The following is a 20,450-nucleotide window of genomic DNA, read 5'->3' as shown; positions in this document are numbered from 1 at the left end:
GAGTTCTGCGCGGTCACTGCCGAGACTCTGGTGGCAGCCCTCAGGAGCGGCTCCGCAGCTGCCTGTGGATGGAGGAGGCCAGGCTGGGAGCGCATGGCAGAGGCAATCCCGCAGCGGGAGGGAAGGGCCACGCAGTGGGGGGAGGGGCTTGCGGGACAGCGGCACATGCTGCATGGGAGCTTGGAGCTCTGGACACTGCGTGCCACTGGCTGCCCGCACAAAGCAACAAGGGAGCCGTTACATGCTGGGTGGAGGCGGGGAGTTGCTGCTGCGGTGCGCTAGCACTGGGTGTCTTTAAGTCCGGGACTGTCCCAGAAAAAAAAGGGACATATGGTCACCATATCTCCGTGGCACACGGGTGTGCCACGGAATACAGTTAAAGAAACACCAGTGTAGACACTTACCTCTCCTATACACACTTGGGTCCTCAACCTCTCCATCTCAGACATTTCCATTCCCCTATATTCCATAGGGCTTGGGGGCATTCCTGTTTCCTTGATACTCCCTGAAGCCCTCCTACACTTAAACAGTGAAGTTCGATAATCAGAAATGTTATTTTAAAGTGGCTAAGGTTTGACAAAGGTGATATAACCCCACACAACCAAAAATGCAGGCAAATGTCCGGTTACACTTCCTTGCCAGTTGAAGGCAGAAGGAAGTTCCTGATGATAATGCAGAACTTTCAGTATCAGAGGAATCATGTTAGCTGTACCTTAATGCCCAAATAACAAGTGTCCCATAACTAGGTATTCCTTACTTTGAAGAAGTTGCATCGATGAGAGAGATCACACTTGTATGAATACTTTGTTCATAGGGTTTATTTTTGATATATGCTGGCTTCCACACACTAAGCTTCAATTCTTCAGACTCTCCCCACAGAGCTCGGCCTGTGTGCCTCAACCCTATACTGAAGGTGCTAATTCAGACTATGCCATGTAAACCTTAAGACTGTTAGTAGCAGTCTGTGTAGAGAATAGATGGCTGTCTATCTGGGGATTATTGCTGCTCGCTAGAATCTCAGACAACTATCTCATTTCATAAAGTCCATAGTACCATCTTCACATGGTCACCTTTTTCAGTTACTGCTAATCTGTCAGATTTAAATCCATGATCTAGAAGTGAAAAGCTTGGTTTTAAATCCTTGATTGAGACAGTCTTCTGAAATAAGACTATATATTGTAAGCGTGATGATTTTGAACATGCTTTCTTTATTTATAAAAAACAGAAAGAAGAAGGAAAAATTCAAGGTCAGCTTAATAACTCTGACTCTAACCAGTATATTAGAGAACTGAAAGATCAGATAGCAGAGCTGAATCATGAGGTAAGTGATGAAAAAAAAGCTGTCATCTTGCTCATTTATATCTTATGTTCTAGTATCTTGTAACAGCAAAGTAGTTCTTGCTGATTATGAGTAACAATTGCAGTTAAAATGTTTTTCACTTAACATTGTAAAAATAACATTCTAATTTTAGTGAGTTTTGACCTAAACATAAGGAATCAACATTTTGTGAATCTTTTCATTAGTGCTAAAATGACCAAAACTCTAAAATATTATGTGCATGTTTTGTAAATTCTTGTGAGCTTTTAGGAAAGATTTACAATGAGCACTGGTTGACCAAGTATTGAATTGCTGCACTGCATGAGAAGCTTTTGTTAGCATTAAAATAACTTCTGCATTTGCTACACTTTTAAAGGTGAAATAAATTAAACTAAATTGCACTTGTGCTAGCATGTAGCCTGTGTGCAGGTTTGTGGTATTTACCGTTGAGAGGAAAGGTCTTTTCGTGGAAGTATTACTGAGATTGCTAAAAAAGGATGCTTGCTTAATGTCAGTTAACAGATTTCTTTGTTTTAAAAATTGCCACAACGTTGAACCGATGAAATTCCTGACAGACTTCCTTGATATCAAGATTTTAGTAATTTTCTGTTAACTATAAAGACTCTGGAGGATTTTAAACACAAGGCTTATCTAACCAAAACCCTGACTGGTAAAGTTCATTTGTTTGTCTCCTCACATTATGGAGATATGCTTGTGGCTATTCTGCATTGTGAACAGTGTTTAGGTAGTCATCTTTGCTTCTTTTAAGACTGCTTCTGTTCACTTTTCCAAATAGAGGTTTGATACAATTGATTGAAATCTTAGTTGCATTGCGATGCAGCCTGTTCAGTTATTTGCCTTTCCTGTTCCAGTGTTTTTTCTTAAATAATCACACTGCTTACTTGCCATGTTTCAATTTGTGTCCTTGTAATATGTACAAACTACTGTAGTAAACACAATCTTAAAAGGCTCAACCTTTTTAGGACCTGTCTCTTGAGGATTACAGTGTAGTAGAGAATCTTAAATTGTTGCCTCTGCTGTAGATAAAGGACTTCAGTCTCTAGGGCCATCAATGCAGCACCTTTAGTACGCTCTAAACTCACTTAAAGATAAATTTAAAAATCAATATCCTGTCATGTTACATTAAATAATTTTATTATGTTAAATGGATACACTTAACCCGCTTATGCCCTCAGTCTTCTTTAAGAGATGGTAAATTACTTCCAGAATCTTGGAACATATAAACATTTTTGCAAAATATAGTGTAACTAAGGAGCAGTGCTTCACCAGCTAAATGTGTAACTGAGACTCAACGGACTTCAGGGAAAATGGAAGAGGATCAAAAGAAGTCAGGGAACTTCAGCACAATCATTTTTGGAAAAAAGAACAATTAAGTTAAACTTCATTGTTGTCAAAAGCTAAATGGCTAAGCAAAACTTTTTGACAAAGCTATTCCACTATGGGAATGAACACTAAGGAACATTTAGTGCTTACCTCCAGGGTCCACATCAGCCAATTGATGTGCAACATGCAAGTATGCACTAGAACTTCACTCCTCTGGTGCGGACTAATAAATCATGTAGACAGGCCCTACATTTCTACCAGTAGGTGAATTGAAATGAATTTAGCTAATTAAGAGTTGATATTAATCAACAATAAATGATTTTGCATTAATCTATCATCTTTTTGCTTGCTCGGGTGTTTTTGCAGGAAAAATCTTAATGCAAGAGTGTCTTGACAAAACGATGAAGCAAAAATATGCTGGCTCAGGTCCTCATTCTTTAATCTTTCCTCTTTAGGATTAATATATTTTAGCAGATAGCTATAAAAGTATAGTAATACAACTTTGTACTGAAAAGAGATGTCCTCTTTCTGTGTGGCCCAACAGTGGCCACAAACTTTCTCCTTTAGCTAACTGATCTTTGGGTCTACTTCTCCAAAAATTGATAGAAACGTTAAGAATAAACCTGCAAATTCATCTTCCTGAAGATAAGGCAATGTTTTGTACATGATATGCTGATTGCAGCCATTCAGCTGGCTTGCATGTATTGAGTAGAATTCATGGGATCTATGTGAAGTTTCTCTTTTTTTAATGTATTATAGCTACATATCTTTAAATCAGGTGCACAAATTTAGAGCTGGCTGTAAAATGAAAGTTCTTTGCGGCTGGAAAATGTCACTAATAGGTACTCTGCAATGGATGAATCTCTGCCAATTTATATCAACTGATGTTCCAGCCCAGAATGCGTAGATTGGATTCTGTGTGGAATATCGGCATGGACATAAGTATTTGTTGCTGTGTATGAGGGGGGAAAATGCTACGTTCATACAAGCATCTAAATGGAGATGTTTCCATCAGAAAATCTAGTTAAGTTCATTTTACGCAGCAGTAATTGATCTAAAACAGAGCAATTCAGTAGATCAGATTATGAAACAAATTTTGTTTTAAACTGAAGCTTATGTATCTAAATACTTTACCTGGAAGAAGTTTTGAAAGCTTTCTTTGCCCTAGAATAGCTCATTTGTACTAAAAATGGAATGTCTCACATGAGAATTAACTAAGAGACTTAGGCCTCCCATAGGACTGCTGATATGACTTACACAGAAGCTTAAGTACCTTGCTGAATGGGGGTATTGAGGCATTCCAAGTTTTGTCATATTATTACCATGTTCTACTTTTTTCGGTAGAATCCTCTTCCTTCTGTATGAGCCCCAGAACTGAATCACCATTCTAGTTTTTAATTCTTTGTCACAGGAAACCACTTAACTCAGTGGCTCTGCTTCATGGATGGATGACATGGAAAAATGGCCTGGAGGGGGAGGGGGCGTATGACTGACCCTGGCTAAAGGGGATCCACCTGAGCCTTTTGAGTCTCCCAAGCTGTTGAACCTCTCCTTCCCCACCCTCTCTTATAGTTATTCACCTCTAGCCACAAGGCACTGAACACTGGTAATAGCTGGTCCACAGAGGGCTACTTCTAAAGTGTGCTAGTTCCTCATACATTTGTATTCCTAAAAGAGGTGAGATGCTTGAGCAGGTTAGTGACTAATGTAACTAACCCTTATAAAGATTATGGAGAGTGCTCACAGCCACAGGTCTAGTGACCAGCAAGCTGCTTCTTTCTCCTGCCACTCTAGAGGCTCCTGGGAGTTGCATTGGGATTTGCCTTGGTCCTCTCTAGTGTCGCCTCATAAAATAAGGCTTCTAATAGAGCTTAAAACACCTCTAAGAATTTGTGCTGAGGTGTTCAGCTGTAAGAGCCCCACTACAGCCAGGTCTGTACTACCACTCACTTTGGTATAACCATTTATATCACTGAGAGGCATGGATAAGCCATTCCTCTGAATGATATAAGTTACTCTGACATAAGCTCTGGTATGGACAGCATTATGTCAGCAAGAGTGCTGCTCCTGCCAGCATAGCTACCACTTCTTGCAGAGATGTTAATACGTTTGAGAGAGATTTCTTCATAGTGCATTTTCACCTGCAGTAGAACTGTAGCACTTCTTGTGCAGACAAGCCTAGAAGTACAGTTTCTGTTGGGTTCAGAATTGGAACAGATGACACTCAGGATTTGGGGAGCTATCATACTCTTGCTAAAAGAGAAGGTTTTCAACAGAATGCACAAAGAACATCAGCTGCCTGAATTGAGTCATCAGGAACAGAGAGCAGACAACAGGAATGCAGAGGATTCCTTCAACTGGCAGAGGCCAAGTGAGACTTTTCTCTGTAGGAGACAGAAGAAACAACTCTACATTACAGCAATCTGTCAATGGTAAGTTCAACACATAAATGCATTGATTCAACTATTACAACCTTTTCCAAGCAAATGAGAATGGAACAATAGGGCTTTCTGCAGGAACAAAAGCTTTGGATCTTTTCTGTTCTAGGTGTAGGAAGGAAAAGACTTGGAAGACACAACCCTTCTCATACAACTACTCTGTCTGATGTATTCCTTGCCTTCTGTTCTTCCTCTTGATGATTCTGGCAAGAAGATAAGATTGGGCAGGGCTGGGGTGAACTTGATAGCTTCCTTAAACTTTCTGGCCCTGGGTCCCTTGACTCCAAGAGTTGTCTCCCCTTTTAGGAACTACTTGTTTTGGAAGGAGGGTACGTTTAGACTACATGCCTCTGTCGCCAGAGGCATGTAGATTAGGCTACCAGACATAGTAAAATGAAGCAGCGATTTAAATAATTGCCGCTTCATTTAAATTGACATGGCTGCCGCACTGAGCCGACAAACAGCTGATTAGCTGTTTGTCGGCTCAGCGCGATAGTCTGGACGCGCGGGGGTCAACATCAAAGGTATTTATCGACCACCCAGGTATGCCTCCTGGGATAAGGTATACCTGGGTGGTCGACAAATACCTTTGATGTCGACACCCACACGTCCAGACTATCGCGCTGAGCCGACAAACAGCTGATCAGCTGTTTGTCGGCTCAGCGCGGCAGCCATGTAAATTTAAATGAAGTGGCAATTATTTAAATTAGGCTACCAGACATAGTAAAATGAAGCGGCAATCTACATGCCTCTGGCGACAGAGGCATGTAGTCTAGACGTACCCAGAGTTCTGATGCAAGGTCCAATGAAATGCCAAGATCCAGCTAAAAGCTTGGAACTTGAGTGTAGAACTCCAGAAAGTTTGAAAATTCTGATGACCTGCTGGATTTCTTCGTTTAGCCAGAGAAGACTTCAAGTTTATGATTGGCTCTCTAAAGATTTTAGGCACTGGAAACCTGGTAAAATGTAAGCCCTAAATCCTACTTTAAATTTTTGTTTTCTGTATTTATCAAAGGACTGAGCCTCTACCCCTTGATTCAAAGTTGCTGTCCTGGGGGAGTTCTAAGAGGTGCATATCTAGCATCTTTTTTTCTTGCATTACCAGTTTCCCAAAGGCAATTTCCAAACTTTATCATTCTGTTAAGATGCCTGTTGGTAACTGAAAGTTTTAACTTTTAGTCATGGATCACCTTCAGAACCAAACCTTTACATTAATGGTTAATTTAAGTATTATCACCGTAATACTTTTTTAATGCTATGACTGCCCGATGAGTTATTGAACTAAATGTCTTGTCCATTAAAAAGCCCTTCCTACAGTCTGTCTCCCCCAAGATATTCAGAATTACTGTGGTATTGCCCACATCTTAACTAGAACAAAATTTCTTCCTTTTGTGATTTCTTGAGGATGAGGTGATTTAAGGCAAGTGGCATCGTCTAGAAATGTGATAATCTTCAAATTCAGCTTGATTAGGTTATGTCCTTTAGAAAATGTATATGCTTTTTGTTGCTTATGGTGGTTAAAAAAACTAAGGGGTTCTCAGCAACTCTTGAAATCCTCTCCAAAAGGTTCACATCTGCTGAAGATATTTAGTAGAGGCTGGAAAACCTCTAGTTGTGAGTTCACACAACAAAATCTGTCTACCTCTCAAGCAGAAATATAGCTTCCAACGCAGAGATGTGCAAAGCATTCAACAGGCAATCTACATACCATTCCTAGAGCCTAACAGCTTGTTGTGACATCTTGAAATACTGCATTTGTTTACCCAGTTCTACAGTCTTCCATTTCCCCTTATCTGCTGCCTTATTTTTCTTTGCTCTTCTCTCTACTGTCTTCTTTAGGAGGACTGTTTTGAAGAAGTAAATAGTCTCTCTAGACCAGAAGATTTAATGACATTTGAGAATGGATTGTTTGAAATTACTGCACATAAATCTTTTAACTGTTCTTTTTCTAGAGCTCAAAACATAAGTGTCTTGACTGAGGCTGTGATGCAGTTCCAAGGCTGGCCTTAGTGATGCTGAGTTTCACTTGCTTTTGAAACTTAGGTGGGCATAGTAACCAAAAGTTCACAAACTATCTCTGGTCTAGACTGAAAAGATTTATTTGCGGTAAATTCAAATTGTCTGTCCTCCCCTGTTGCTGAGTAAAACACCCCCACATTCAGGAAATTGCCAGCATGCATAGGAAATGTGTACACATTACTGTTAAATGCATGAGGTAAATATACTCAAAGTTTATGCCTCTTTCTCTAGTCTTTCAAATGCAGTAAAGTTATTTTAAAAATCACTTCTCAGTTTTTATAAGCTGCCAATCTCCCTGTGTTTCCTCTTAGTAACCAATAGTCTTCACCTTGTGCTCTAAAATAATTTGGCTTCTTCAGTTGGAAGCCTTCAACATTTTACGAAGGCAAACTAGAGACCAGGAGTACAAGAGCACTAGAGACAAAGTCAGTATTATGACTTGTCTATGCCCTACTCTCTCACCAAAAAAATCTACGCATGCGCTGTTTTTTTCTCAGCGCCAACTCCATAAAGGTTGCACTTCTCTAAACCGGGACTCTCTTGTCCAGCAACATCTGTGTCCAGCAAGACCACAGATGTTCCTGGATGAGAGAGCCCCAGAACAGCAGCTGAAAGCCTGGCCAGTCTGATGGCAGCAAGGCCGCAGCAGCCTAGGCAGCATTGGGACCAGGGCAGCCCAGGTGGCGGCAGAGTGTGATCAGGGCTGCCTAGCAGAGGGGCTGGAGCCATGGCCACGGCAGCCCAGGAGGGGAAGCTTTGCTGGGGTAGCAGCAGCCCAGGTGGCGGCAGCAGTACAATTGGGACTGCGTGCCACTTGGCAGTGGAGCTGGGGCTGCAGCAGCCCAGTCAGGGCCGTGTGCCACCTGGCCAGAAGTAGGGCTGGCGTTGACCAGCAGGCACTTCAGCCAGGCCGAAGGAGAGGGCAGTGGGGGCTGAGAGCCGGTGTAAGACCTCCACTGATCTGGCAAATTCTCTCATCTGGGACACCTCAGGCCCCAAGAGTGCTGGATCAGGGAGGTTCAACCTGCAGTTGAAAATTGTACAATACTGTTAATTATAATAAAAAGGTTGGATATATGTTGAAATTTCCATTAAATTCTTTCACAGCAACTAACATTTTATTACTTAAACTGAGTTCACTAATATAGAAATCATTTACCAATCTGTAATGTAAAAAAGCTTCCTTCATGAATTACTTTGATATTTACAGTAAAAACATATTGCCAACTATTGACTTTGTGAATGAAAGCTATCCCCCTAAACTCCAGCAACACAGACTGTGATTATTCTGTACAACAGAATCCCAGGAAGGGTCACTGACTTTTTTTCTACTATCCAAAGCAAAGACTTTCTGCCTTCCACTTTTAAAATACTTTAAAATTGCTTGGAACACTGACAGTGAAAAACATCTGAATTTACATTGTCCGATGACAGTGGGTGCGATTCTTCTATCCTTGCGGAGTAGATCACTTCAATGGTCGCCTAATTTGACCACTTTTCTCAAAGATTTGAAGGTTTGGAGAGTGTAAAAAATCTGGAGGCATTTTGGACTTTATCACTTTCCTGTCAGACTGGAATTTTGAACCAAGCTTTCTTTAGAGCTGTAAGTATCCCTTGATAAGTATCCCCTTGATTTAACTAATAGATATCACTCTTTACCAATATGCCATTTTTCTTCTCTTGATCCAAGCCACTTCTCTCTGCAAAAAGCTTCCATTTTCTTTGTTCTCAGAGCTCTCTCTACAGAAGTTCCAACTTCTGCTAGCTTAGTGGGTGATAAACATAATATTCTAGCCTTGGACTTTTTTGTGGTGTGTTGTATGACCCTACTGTGCTACAATGTACAAAATAAACTTTTGTTCACCTGGCTGTAGCGGGGGAGGGGAAACACACACAGGTCTGACTCCCCTTTCCTGCCTCCCAAAAAGAAATGACGTAAGTAATGTGCTTCTGAACTCCAGCAACACACGCCATGTTAGGTTACGCTATTTCTGGCAATGTATTTTGAAAGGCACCAGTACCCTAACAATGAAATGTGTCTAATCTCTTAAAATTCATTTTCAGATTAATCCTCTCTTCTCTTACAGAACTCTGGATAGGACTTTATGTAGTTTTGAGGGAACATAGGGGATGGATATCATGTAAGCCATAGGGCCATTTGGAAGCTACCCTTTGACTCAGTAGGGTCCGTAATAGTGCAGTAGGTAGAAACTAAGATTAGAATACTTGGCCACCCTGACTTGCAGTGGGCTGACACTAAGATTATGGCATGTGAATGCAACATTTGCAAATATGTTCACAAATCAAGAGGAAATCCTGATATTAGTGGCTGTTGCTTTCTTTGGCGCCTTGTACTTTAATAGTTCATTTATTGAGAAATGATGCATGAAAAGAGTGGGCTAGTATAGGTTTTTCTGAGCAACTTTAGTAAAATTGAGGGTTTAAGGAAAACCAGCAGAGTAAATGTCTAGACCTGGATGCTGTCCTCCAGTCTCTCATAAAATACCTATGGACTATACTGTGTACACTTTGGCCAGTGTTTCAATGATTCTTGCTACCCCTTGTTCACTCTGAATTCAAACTGAATGGAATTAAATGATTTATAAACTACCTAACTCCTGAGTGTATGTTATGCACGGTCTCAGTATACTCAGTCACTTTGTATGTATTACACAGCAGCTGTGTCTGCTTCCTGTTGGATGTTGCAAGGCTTAAATGTGTTACCTAGATTACAGGAGTGGTACGAAAGATTAGCATTGACATGCGTGCCCGCAAACTACACTGACAGACCACAAGATACCTTTGGAGACAGAAGCAAGCTTTAAGAATAGTGGTTTCTAGTCTTACAGGTTTTGTGATTTAGGACTGAACGGCTTAAAACTTGTGTGAAATTAACTAAAAATATTGCAAAAGGAATTTTATACTAATGGAGTGGAACAAGTGCTTTATTTTGCTGTTTTAATGAATGCAATCTCTTACATAGTAGAAAATGCCAGCATTTGTGTACACTAATGTGGTAACTTAAATGGATCAGTTTGTTTTATTCTTATATCTATGTTTACACTGAGGCAAATTATGCCTGGCCTGTATGCAAGCCTGCATGGCTAAGCCAGGGAGAATTGCTGTCCCTACTCCTTGATGGGTGCATAATGTTCCAGAGAGCTTGATCATGCCCTGCACCTACATAGGTCTACAAAATTTGCTGGCTGCATGGGGTGTACTAAGCAGTACTATATAAAGGAAAGTGGCAGTAGGCGTGATGTGGCTGCATGTCTGCACCTCCCCCACACATTACCTACAATGTAGAAATGAGTGGTAGGCTTTTTAGAATGCTATGCAAAAATGCATGTATGCAGATGCTTACACAGTAAGAATAATGGGGACACTGTGGTCTTGCTGTCAAGGCAATATTCTAAATTCCTGTCAGTCATGTAGTTCTTTTAACCTATATGCCAAACAAATTTTAATTTAGAAGACCGTTAAAGACCCTCTAATCCAGCTTCACTTCATAACTCCAGGATTTCAATGAAGACAGCTAGAAATTTTACATCTGCTGTAGTTGATGGTGAACATTACTATTGGAAACAACTTTTCAAAGACAATTTCTTACAAAACAAAACACACTTCCTTAGGCTGGTGGATATCCAATATTTATTCTTAAGTGGAGAGCAGTTTAATACCATTTGCTGAAATGAGTTTGGTTATTTTTACTTATAAGAAGATTTTTGCACCTTTTCTAAAGGTATATTTTTAAAGCTTATATCCCCAGTTCATTTCAGTGCAGTTGTATTTTTGGAAGCAGGAAGTCACTTGACAGCCGTAACCTTGTAAGTAGAAAAAGTGTGTGTCTTGTGTTGAGGCAACTTTTGGATTTTTATTCCTAGGCTAAGAAATATGCCCAGATTGAAGACTTTGTAGCTCCTATATTTTGTAGGAGCACAGAAGAGCAGCTAGAGATAAATCCATCATCTTAAAATTGAATGAACTATTTTTTGGAAATGTTGAAGTTAGAGATTTTCTGTCCTGGGCAGTCCTATGAAAAACAAAACAATGAGCAAATGAATGTAACTTCTCAAAGCAAATATTAACTGTCAAAGTATTAGAGAGTGCAACTGAAAAAAGGTACAGGTTTTGAAACATGTTGGTTGGTTCCTTGAGATGACGTTTTTTCTGTTCCACACATTTGTTCCAATTATTGTGTGAGCATTCTCTGCAAACAGCATGTGGTCCACAAGAATGGAGAATTACTTACCACCTCACTTTGTCTAGCCCCATATTAGTAAAACTTGTCAAGGTCCAAAGTGAATAGTTTTTAATGCTACTCTGTTGGCACCAATTGGAATATACTGTACCTCACATTAGCAATGGGCAACCTAGGCTAGTGACTGGGATGCAAGATTGTGGTGACAAAGATGGCCTCCCAATGGCACTTGCCTACCTAGAATTTGTAGGGTGACAGTTGAACCATAGCAGCACTTTGGTTGGATGCAGAGGGAGGACATGGATCTCAGTCAATATTGTGTGCAATCAGCATGCACTTAATGTGTCTCTTGCTTTGTGACTTTCACTTTAGTAATACTGGTAGGAAAAAAACTATGCAGAAAGAAACAAGCGGGATCTGGCAACCCTGTGTGTGGACAGTGGTAAACAAAATTTCTCATGAGCTACATGTAGAATCCTGATGGGCTGCATGAGGCCCATGGGTCTCATGTTGTTCACCTATGCCCTACATCCTCCCTGCAAAAATAAGTCCTGGGAGGAAGAACCAAGGGTGAGAGCTCTTGTTTTTAGCTCTTCAAAGTCCTCAACACGTTCTAAAGTGGTTCTCATAAAAATGGAAGTCATGCTGTTTGTGCCATCCTGTTCCAAACTGTTGGAAATATATACTCACTAGCAACACTTATGTACAGAACCATGGAAAAGGAGTAACATAAGACAAACCATGGGAAGGAAAATAGCTCAGGTTGTTAATTCTGTCCAATAATAGAGCAAATGTTCCATACTTCATCTATGCTGGTTCTTTCATTGGAAATGAAAGAATATAGGCAAGAAAACATTTAGAAGTGAGCATGAAATCAAACACTCTTCTCAGCAGAAACTAAGTGGGGTAATTTAATTTTAAGTCTTTCTAACTGAAAGATAAATCAGAATGGAAGGTTTTTTTATTATAAAAAAAGCTTTCAGGAAAAAATGATGCAACAGTTAGAACATTGTTCCCCTAATCAGCCTTGAATAGACTGTCTTAGTGAGCTCTTAGAAAATAACTTGGGAAAATAATTTTTGAGGGAGGCTAATTGTACCCTAAATCCTGGCATAGTCATATGAAGCAGGTGGAAAAATAGTTAAAATATTTCTCATTTTCAGTATCTGAAAAATGTATCTTTTCAGATCCTTCAGCTTGTTCTTTCTACTGCCACCTGCATGCATTTGATCCTAAAACTGATTTGATGATATATTCTAAGAACCTAATGCAACCAGTAACATTCTGATACAGGGATTATCTCTTGGTTAGATCATGTTCCTTGTGATCTAACACTTTTAAGATTGGCTTAATGAAAACAGACATAAAATTTGGAGATTAAATACAATGCTTTTAGAGAATTCTGCTTGTGTAAATAAAATTCCAGATCCTTAAGTAATTACTTCGAGGGATAAATAATGCATAGGATATCACCAAAGGAGTAATTTGGAGTGTGTGTAAAGCTGTGGATAAGAGGTCATCCTGTAACTTTTAGTTTCAGGAATGGAAACCTGGAGAACCTAATCAAAGATGCAATGAAGGAAAATTAAACTAAACATCAACGTAAAGGATTAAAGAAACTGTGTATTGGTGCATTGCACAGATAAAATTGAAACGTAATAGCCTCTGTGTTACAAGAGATTATACTCAATCTTATGGCTCTGGCCTTGAAGTCTGAATCTATACTGGTTTCAGAGGGGTAGCTTTGTGTGTCTGTATCTTCAAAAATAATGAGGAGTCCCATGGCACCTTCAAGACTAAACAGATTTATTTGGGCATAAGTTTTCGTGGGTAAAAACTACATCAAGACGCATGGATCTGATGAAGTGGTTTTAACTCACGAAAAGTTTATGCCCAAATAAATCTGTTTAGCTTTTATGGTACCACGGGACTCTGTTGTTTAATTATTATCTAATGAATGTTACAAGTAAACTGCACACACTTTGAATTATTTTTTTAAAAGTATGAAGCTTTGAATATCTACTACTTTGAAAAGTGACAACCTAACCCTGTTAGAAATAAGGTTTTAGCTTTTGCTATTCTCAGAGTATTATTTGCCTGTATTTCTTGGCTTGCAGGTAGATCAAGCAATGCAGGCAGTCACTTTTGGGATAGTATTGGATTTGGTTTATCTATGATATTTAGGTACCCTGGAGACAAAAGCCCAAGACACTGGCCTTGCAGCCGGTCTAGAGAGTATAATCAATCTGAAAGGTTATCCCACAGTAAGTTCTCAGTTTATGTACTATTGTACGTGTCAGCCTAGATCCGGTGTGGGCAATAATTTTTTATCAGAGGCCACTTCAGAAATTTTTGAAGTGAACTTGGGCTGCCCTGGAAGGGGCAGAGCCAAAACACTTCCATGCTTCCCTGCCCACAGGCCCTGTTGGTCTGTCGGTGGGAGAATGCGTGAAGTCTTTACCCCAGCCCCTCGAGAGAACTGCTAGCTGTTCTGAAAAGCTAGTGGTTCACTCTAGGCACCCGTGCCCCTGGCTATCAGGGCCATGGGGCAGTGGGAGCACGCAAAATCTACCCCTGCCCTACAAGGGAGCACCACGTTTTGTCACCCACCAGCTGAGCAGCAGCTGCCAGTTGACTAAGTGCTGAGCCCCTTGCAGGGCTGGGGGCAGGGAGAAGCCTGCGAAGTCTCTTCTCGTCTCTGTCCTGCAAGGAGTGTGCGGTGCTTAGAAGTATCGCATGCTCCTTGCAGGGCAGGAGGGACTTTGCGGGCTTCTCTCACCCGGATTGGCCTGGGGGAGAGGGGAAACATGCAAAGTCTCCTGCTTCCTGCCCTCCAGTGCACAGTGCTTAGTCAATCCTGGCGGTTGATTCTAAATGCTGCGCACTCCCCTGTCCATAGTCCCTGATTGGCCTGGGGGTGGGGGAGCAGCAGGACCTTTGCAGGCCAGATCAACCCTGCCCTAGATGATCTGACTCATTGATTGAATCTCCATTCCTATTGAAGATTACTTTTAGGAGTGCTATTTGCCTTGTATATTATACAAGGTTGGTTGTGGTTGTAGGCACTCTGGAACGTGTGCAGTAGACGTATATTTTGTCTGTCTTGCATGTATTCTCCTGGCAGTTCTAGTTTGCCATTATCACCATAATCATTATCAGCCCCTCATTAGACATGACACTGGTCCAGTTCTTTTCAATGCCTTTATTTCAAGTAAGCTGTAAATTTGCACCTTTTATTATTGTATATAAGTTTGGACAGCTACCATATTTTTATTAATGCTTAAGATTCTTATTAATGTTTCTAAACAAAGCAAAGTAAAATTTGTTTGCATTAAGTATTAACCTTCTAAATATAATGTAATGTTCATTGTTTGAATTTGTTTACTATAGATGAATGCTTTCAAAATAAGTGGTTGCATTTAAATGTTTTTCTACTTGATAACAAGTGCTGTCGCTAAAAGGAAATATGTTGGCCCTCAGATTTACAAAGAGTAAGCATTTCAACTTGTGGTTGAAGTTTATAGTGCAATAAATCATGTGCTTTTCTTGTACCATATCTTGCAAACACAGTAGGACAAGAGACCATCAGATTTGCCCTCCCACAAGCAGAACTCTTGCAAGGTTGCTGGCCAGCTAAAAATGCTGTTGCTTTACTATAACATGTCAAAGATAGAGCCTCTATGCTGGCGGAGTCTGATTTAAGTGGTTGTGGTCAGTCTGAGGAACCTGTGATGTGATAAGATAGCATTCGTGAGGTCATGTGGTTTGTAAGCACCCAATCTAACACTGCAGCTTTGTCTACCGTGTGTGTGTGTATAATATAAAAAATATGTTTATAAAGTTGAGTTTATCTGGTAACTGTGCTCTTTAGTTGTACATCCTCAAATAGGGACATTTTACAAACTAGATAAGTATAAAGATGGTTACCAAGTTGAAGGTGTAAATGGAGATCAGTGCCATTCTCAAAACCATAAACTAAAGATGAAGAAGGAGCATTACATCTCTAACCCTTTTACTTTGCCCTTGCTGAAATATATTTTGAGGCTGGGAATTTTAGCATCTGTCTGGGTTTGATGTTACCAGATAATAAAGGTAAAATCATTACTGCAGAACTAAGACATTGTATTTATAAAAGTTAATGGTCTTAATTGTCTCCATAACTACCACAAATTGGCATCCAGGGATTACTTAGCAGAATACCTAACTCTGGTCACAGAGTCTGTCTTAGAATCATACTCCTGAGTTTAATACTTTTGAACAAAAAATACCTTCCGTCACTCGTGGTTGAAGAAAAACCTTAAAATACAAGCAGTATAAACTGATGTGATGTGTTCTCTTCCTGAGTGTTTCAGGCTGTCTGCAGAATGTACTGAGCATTATGGACTGCTCTGTTAATCTCAATGGCAATTTCAGATTGGCTTTAGCAGTAAAACAGAAGCTACTGTGCTTGTTTTTATTTTTAGAAACCTCTATTTTTTAACTGTGAAATGACATTTCCACAGAATTTTCAATCTACCACATCTGAGAGCTGAGGAACTTGCAGGGGAGTTCATTAGCCCTTGGACATTAGTTTTGATAGTCCTAAATAGCCATCTTAGCAGGTCAAAACACCTCCGTTCTTGTCATATTGCAACTCGCCCTGCATCCTAGATACAAAGTGCATGCAGAAGAGAACATGCTGTATATTTCCGCATCCCTCTTTACTAAGATTGTCCTGTGTTTATATAATATGAAATTTTTTTAAAAACCATCCAACTGGGTTCTCATCAATTTAACATAAAGCTGTTTATTGAATGAGTAAAGAAAAGTGCTGAGGAATTGCCATGATTATATAGGTTGTGGAATATTTTCTGGTAAACCCTTTTTGGCACACGTTGCTTTTAAAAAATTAATCTTGTTCCATTTAACATCAGTTTTCCTCATAAATGTCCTCTAAAGCGGAGATAGGGGTGCTGTAGCTTAAGAACAATATTCCATTTTTTCATAAAGCCTTTATCAGCCAAGATTGACATTTCGCAAAAATGACAATGTTTTTCTTCACTGGTTTGGGTTGTTTTTTTGGTATGGTTTTCAGAATGAACAGCCACAGATGCAGAAATCTTTTTGGTAGAGTGCACTGTTAAGTAAGTATAGACAAAACCAGTATAGACAGAACCAGTGCACTCTTCCAAATAGCACTCTCATTTTCCTCCTCCTTCAGAAAGCTGTGTCTTGATTTTAGTTTCCCATCCACCCAACCAAGGGCCAGTGAAAGTGTGTGAGAGCTGCAGCTCAAATTCCAACATCACTGTTCAGGTCTTCCTAACTTGATCCTTCAGCAGGTGTTGATAGGGCTCGCTTCATATCTTTGTAAAGTACTGACACAACTTGTGAAGTATACTATCTGTGGTGGCTATACACCTAGCTCGGATTTGGGCTCATGGGTTCCTATCGTTCCTCCCCATCTGAAACAAAAGAGGCTACATCTAGACTGCAGGCTTCTTGCGCAAGAAGCTTTTATCAAAAGAGTTCTTCCCCAAAAACTTCTTGCGTAAGAACACGTCCACACGGCAAAAGCGCAGTGAAAAAGCGATATGCTTTTGCGAAAGAGAGCGTCCAGACTGCATGGACGCTCTCTCGAAAGTAAGCTATGATTGCCGTGCACGGAATAGCCACCAGGGCACCTGTGCTTTTTCTTCTTTCCTCTTTTTGTGCAAAAAAAACCCCTTTTCCCCATCCACACACACCTGTTTGCAAGAGATTGCTGGAAAAAACCCTCTGTTCTTCCAATTTTTGTTGTGCAAAAATGCACTTGAGGCATGGACGTTCCATGAGGTTTTTTTCCAGAAAAACGGCTGTTTTTACAAAAAAACTCTAGTGTAGACCTAGCCTGAGAGTGGGGAAATATTGAAGGCGAGTTATGGTTTTTCCAATATGGAAAAAAATAAGCAAGACAATCCTAGCATGATATAAACAGGTGGGATTAAAAATATACAATACAAATAGGTGGGATTAAAAATATTGTAGACTTCCTTGAATATCACCGATTATTCTTTGTACCCAAGGTGGACTTTTTGGTATCCATGGAAATCATAGGCCATCTCTATTGATTTTTGTTTTATTTTGCAGGAAGGAAATGGGGAATCTGTTTCATCTCTGTTGATGAAATGTGTGCCCAAAGTCAAAGGTGTTAATGCTGTACAGCAATAGGGACACATTAACAGTCTTAAGCAAATCCAGGATTCCAAGTACAGTTACTTCAGCCTGCTTAGCACCATGACAAACAAGTGCGGAAATGTCAAGGTTAGAATACACAAGGCAAAATCACTGAAACTGAAGTTGAGTGAGATTTAATTGACAATCCCTCGTTGTAAAAAGTGAAGATTGGTCAGTCTCTAATTCAATCAAAAAGTCCTTGGTGGGGAAGAGAGGATTTGTTCGGCTCAGTTTTAAGTTGGGAATGATTAATTTCCTACTTCCTCTTTTCCTTCTTTTGGTGTTTGAATTCACACTGAATTCAAACACCAAATAAGGAAAAGAGGAAGTAGGAAATTAATGCTGGTTTGAAATATTAATTAATGATGGTTTGAAATATTTTTGTTGCCATTTCCTTACTCTCAATAAACATTTGCATTAGAACCTCTAGTAGGAAAAGATTCTAGGATTTTTCCTTTCATCTGCTCACTAGTTATTTATAGCACCTTCCCAGAGCTAGACCAGCTGAAAACTTTTCAAAAATCCTTGTTTTGTTACAAATTTTCCAGATTTTAGGGAAATAACTTTAATGAACTAAATCTAGTTTGTAATGACCAATACTCTTATGAATAGGGACAGTTTGAAAGTAAAGTATATTCTTCCTCAGTGATTTTTTTTTTACTATTTTCAATCACATTTGCTATAGAATTTCAAAGTTTAATTGGATTATATAGCAATGGCTCAAAACTATAGTTTTCAGCCTTAAAGTGTAGTGATCAAGAAGTCATGACCTCCCATTGATCGCTTTATTGGTTTCCTGTTCTGATTCACTGGAAACCTTCTGGTCTGAACATTTGTCACTAGTTTTAATCTTTGTCACGTTTACAATACAGCAGCCTAGGCTTTGGTAAAGCTGATAGAGAGCACATAGTTAGCATCTTGTTTCCTTTTGGCTCTTGAGCCCTTGATAACTGATAAAGCTGTAAAACCACTTTCTATAAAAAAAAATCACATATTCATATTTGTAAAAACAAATGCAGAACAATCTGAAATATAAAACTAGACAGCAACTGGAGATGAGATTTTTAGTACATTAAATCTTACATAGTGTCATGGTTGTAATTAATTTACAAACAATTGCAAGATTCCTGTTACCTGTATAGCCACTGGAAAGCACTCTTTATTGCAAGCCTGGATAGGATTTCCAGAACCTGAGAATACAAAATGAAAAGGCAAAATGTTCTAAATAGGTGCTATAAAAATAAGCCTGAAATGACTCAATCTTGGAAACTTGTTGCTACTGTTTTGCTGTTCGCTTATGACGCATTGCTATGGTTTGAACTCTGTCTAGTGATATGGTCAGCAAAGTTGGTTTTGCTTGAGCATTTGTATGTTGCTGTTAACGTGTATTTGTTTCAAATTAATAGTTTAGAAAAGAAAATTACTTAGATCATCCTTCATCAGGTGAGAATTGGGCGGTTAGCAATTGTCACACTGGTGATCACAAGACTAAGGGCGTAGCTGCATATCTTTGCCATTCATCGTGATTGCAGTTCCATTTTCACTGTTGTTCTTTTCACTCCCACTGTTCACAAGTAAACTGAAATGATCTCAATCCAGAGCATCTTTGCATTTTTAAAGAGAACCGGTCATAGTGATATGAAGTGGAATGTGGAAGTAGTACACAGGCTCCAGCTGCTACAGGATGCCTGCTGTTTCTGTATTATGGGCTTGCTGTGTTCGTGACAACCATTAAGTTTGTTGCCATGTCAGTTGCTGTTGTCCTAACTGCCAAAGCATGTATTGGATCAAGCTCTGGGCACACGAAAAACTACATTTCATTCTATAAACCAGCAAGTTCAGCATGACCATGGGAGTGCAAGGAACAAAATATTCTTTGTCAAGAGGATCTGGTTATGGGACAAACGTCCAGAAGGAATTAAAGAAATCCAGAGTCTGCCCACCATCAGGAAATGCTAACTGCTTCTTCTTTGGTGGGGAAACTTTCTGTGATAATGAGAGAGAGGGGCAGAGAACTTTTCTACTCCATAAATCATTTTATACCCCCCAAAAGGATGAACAGCCACGCAGCCTGAAGCCCTCTAGAGCAGTGGTCACTAACCAGTAGATCAGGATCTACCGGTAGATCTTGGAGCCTCTGACAGGTGATCCTGACTGGTTTGGCTGGGAGACTATCAAGTGCTGTCACTTCAGATGCCCCTCCCCCCACTGCCCAGCAGCTTCTGCCCAGAGCAGGGATTGGCAAAGGGGTCTCCCAGAGCAGGAGTGGGTACTAAGCGGGTTGATCTGGCCCACAAAGGCCCTGCCGCTCCCCCCGCCCCCAGGCCAATTAGGGCTTGGGGGCAGGAGGAAGCGCACAAAGCCTCCTTCGCCCTACAAGGAGTACATGGCACTTCTAAGTGCTGCGCACTCCTCACAGGGTGGGAGTAAGGCGGAGGAAACTTTGTGTGCTCCCCCTGTCCCTAGGCCAATCAGCAATCCTCCCAGGCTGCTGGGGCTAGAACTCCCTTCCATGTAGCACACCCTCCTCCCCAACATTCGACTTCCAGCTGAGTTGCCGGTCCCTCCTACCGTGCTCCTGCTCCATCGCCAGACCTTCCTGTTCCTGGGCTCTGGTCCAGGGGGGAGTCCAGTTAAGGGAGGTACAGTCTGTAGTATATAACTGTCTATACTTCTCATTCATGAAGCTTGGTGCCCAGTTGTTTAGCCAGTTTTATTTACTAAATATCTCTTAAAACGAATGTTCATTGTTTTTAGAAATGTTTGTCACTGAGTATCTCATTCATGGTGGATGATGCTTGGTTCTCAGGCCAACAATACTGGACTTGAATTCCAATTAACTGTTTAAATATACTAATTTGGGTCTGGCTGCAGTCTTTAAACAACTTGGTTCTGGCCACAATAGCCAGTTAAACAGCCAGGTAGGATAATATTC

At 40.2% G+C, this 20,450-nt stretch overlaps 1 protein-coding gene and 1 long non-coding RNA gene across 9 annotated transcripts in view; one reads left to right on the top strand and one right to left on the bottom strand.

Annotated features, from left to right (window-relative positions):
• EVI5 (ecotropic viral integration site 5) overlaps positions 1 to 20,450 on the top strand; it is a 138,675-nt gene that overhangs the window by 106,107 nt on the left and 12,118 nt on the right. For 6 of the 8 annotated variants that reach the window (XM_075936544.1, XM_075936541.1, XM_075936543.1 and 3 more), the window contains one exon: positions 1,226 to 1,321. The exons of 1 other annotated variant lie outside the window; for it this stretch is intronic. In XM_075936544.1, the coding sequence (XP_075792659.1) occupies positions 1,226 to 1,321 (96 nt within the window). Of the gene's footprint in view, positions 1 to 1,225; positions 1,322 to 4,938; positions 5,095 to 20,450 lie in introns of all 8 variants that reach the window. One more of the 8 variants, XR_012905957.1, reaches the window with a different exon arrangement.
• LOC112544285 (uncharacterized) lies at positions 11,015 to 20,221 on the bottom strand. The gene is made up of 3 exons (XR_003087616.2): positions 20,087 to 20,221; positions 18,650 to 18,705; positions 11,015 to 11,152 (listed from the first exon to the last, which is right to left on the bottom strand). It is a non-coding gene; the product is annotated as an uncharacterized LOC112544285 (long non-coding RNA).

The sequence above is a fragment of the Pelodiscus sinensis genome, chromosome 9 (assembly GCF_049634645.1).
Source record: "Pelodiscus sinensis isolate JC-2024 chromosome 9, ASM4963464v1, whole genome shotgun sequence".
Classification (NCBI taxonomy): domain Eukaryota; kingdom Metazoa; phylum Chordata; order Testudines; family Trionychidae; genus Pelodiscus; species Pelodiscus sinensis.
Note: the sequence above shows the minus strand (reverse complement) of the source record. Positions and strands in the feature narration are given on the sequence as shown.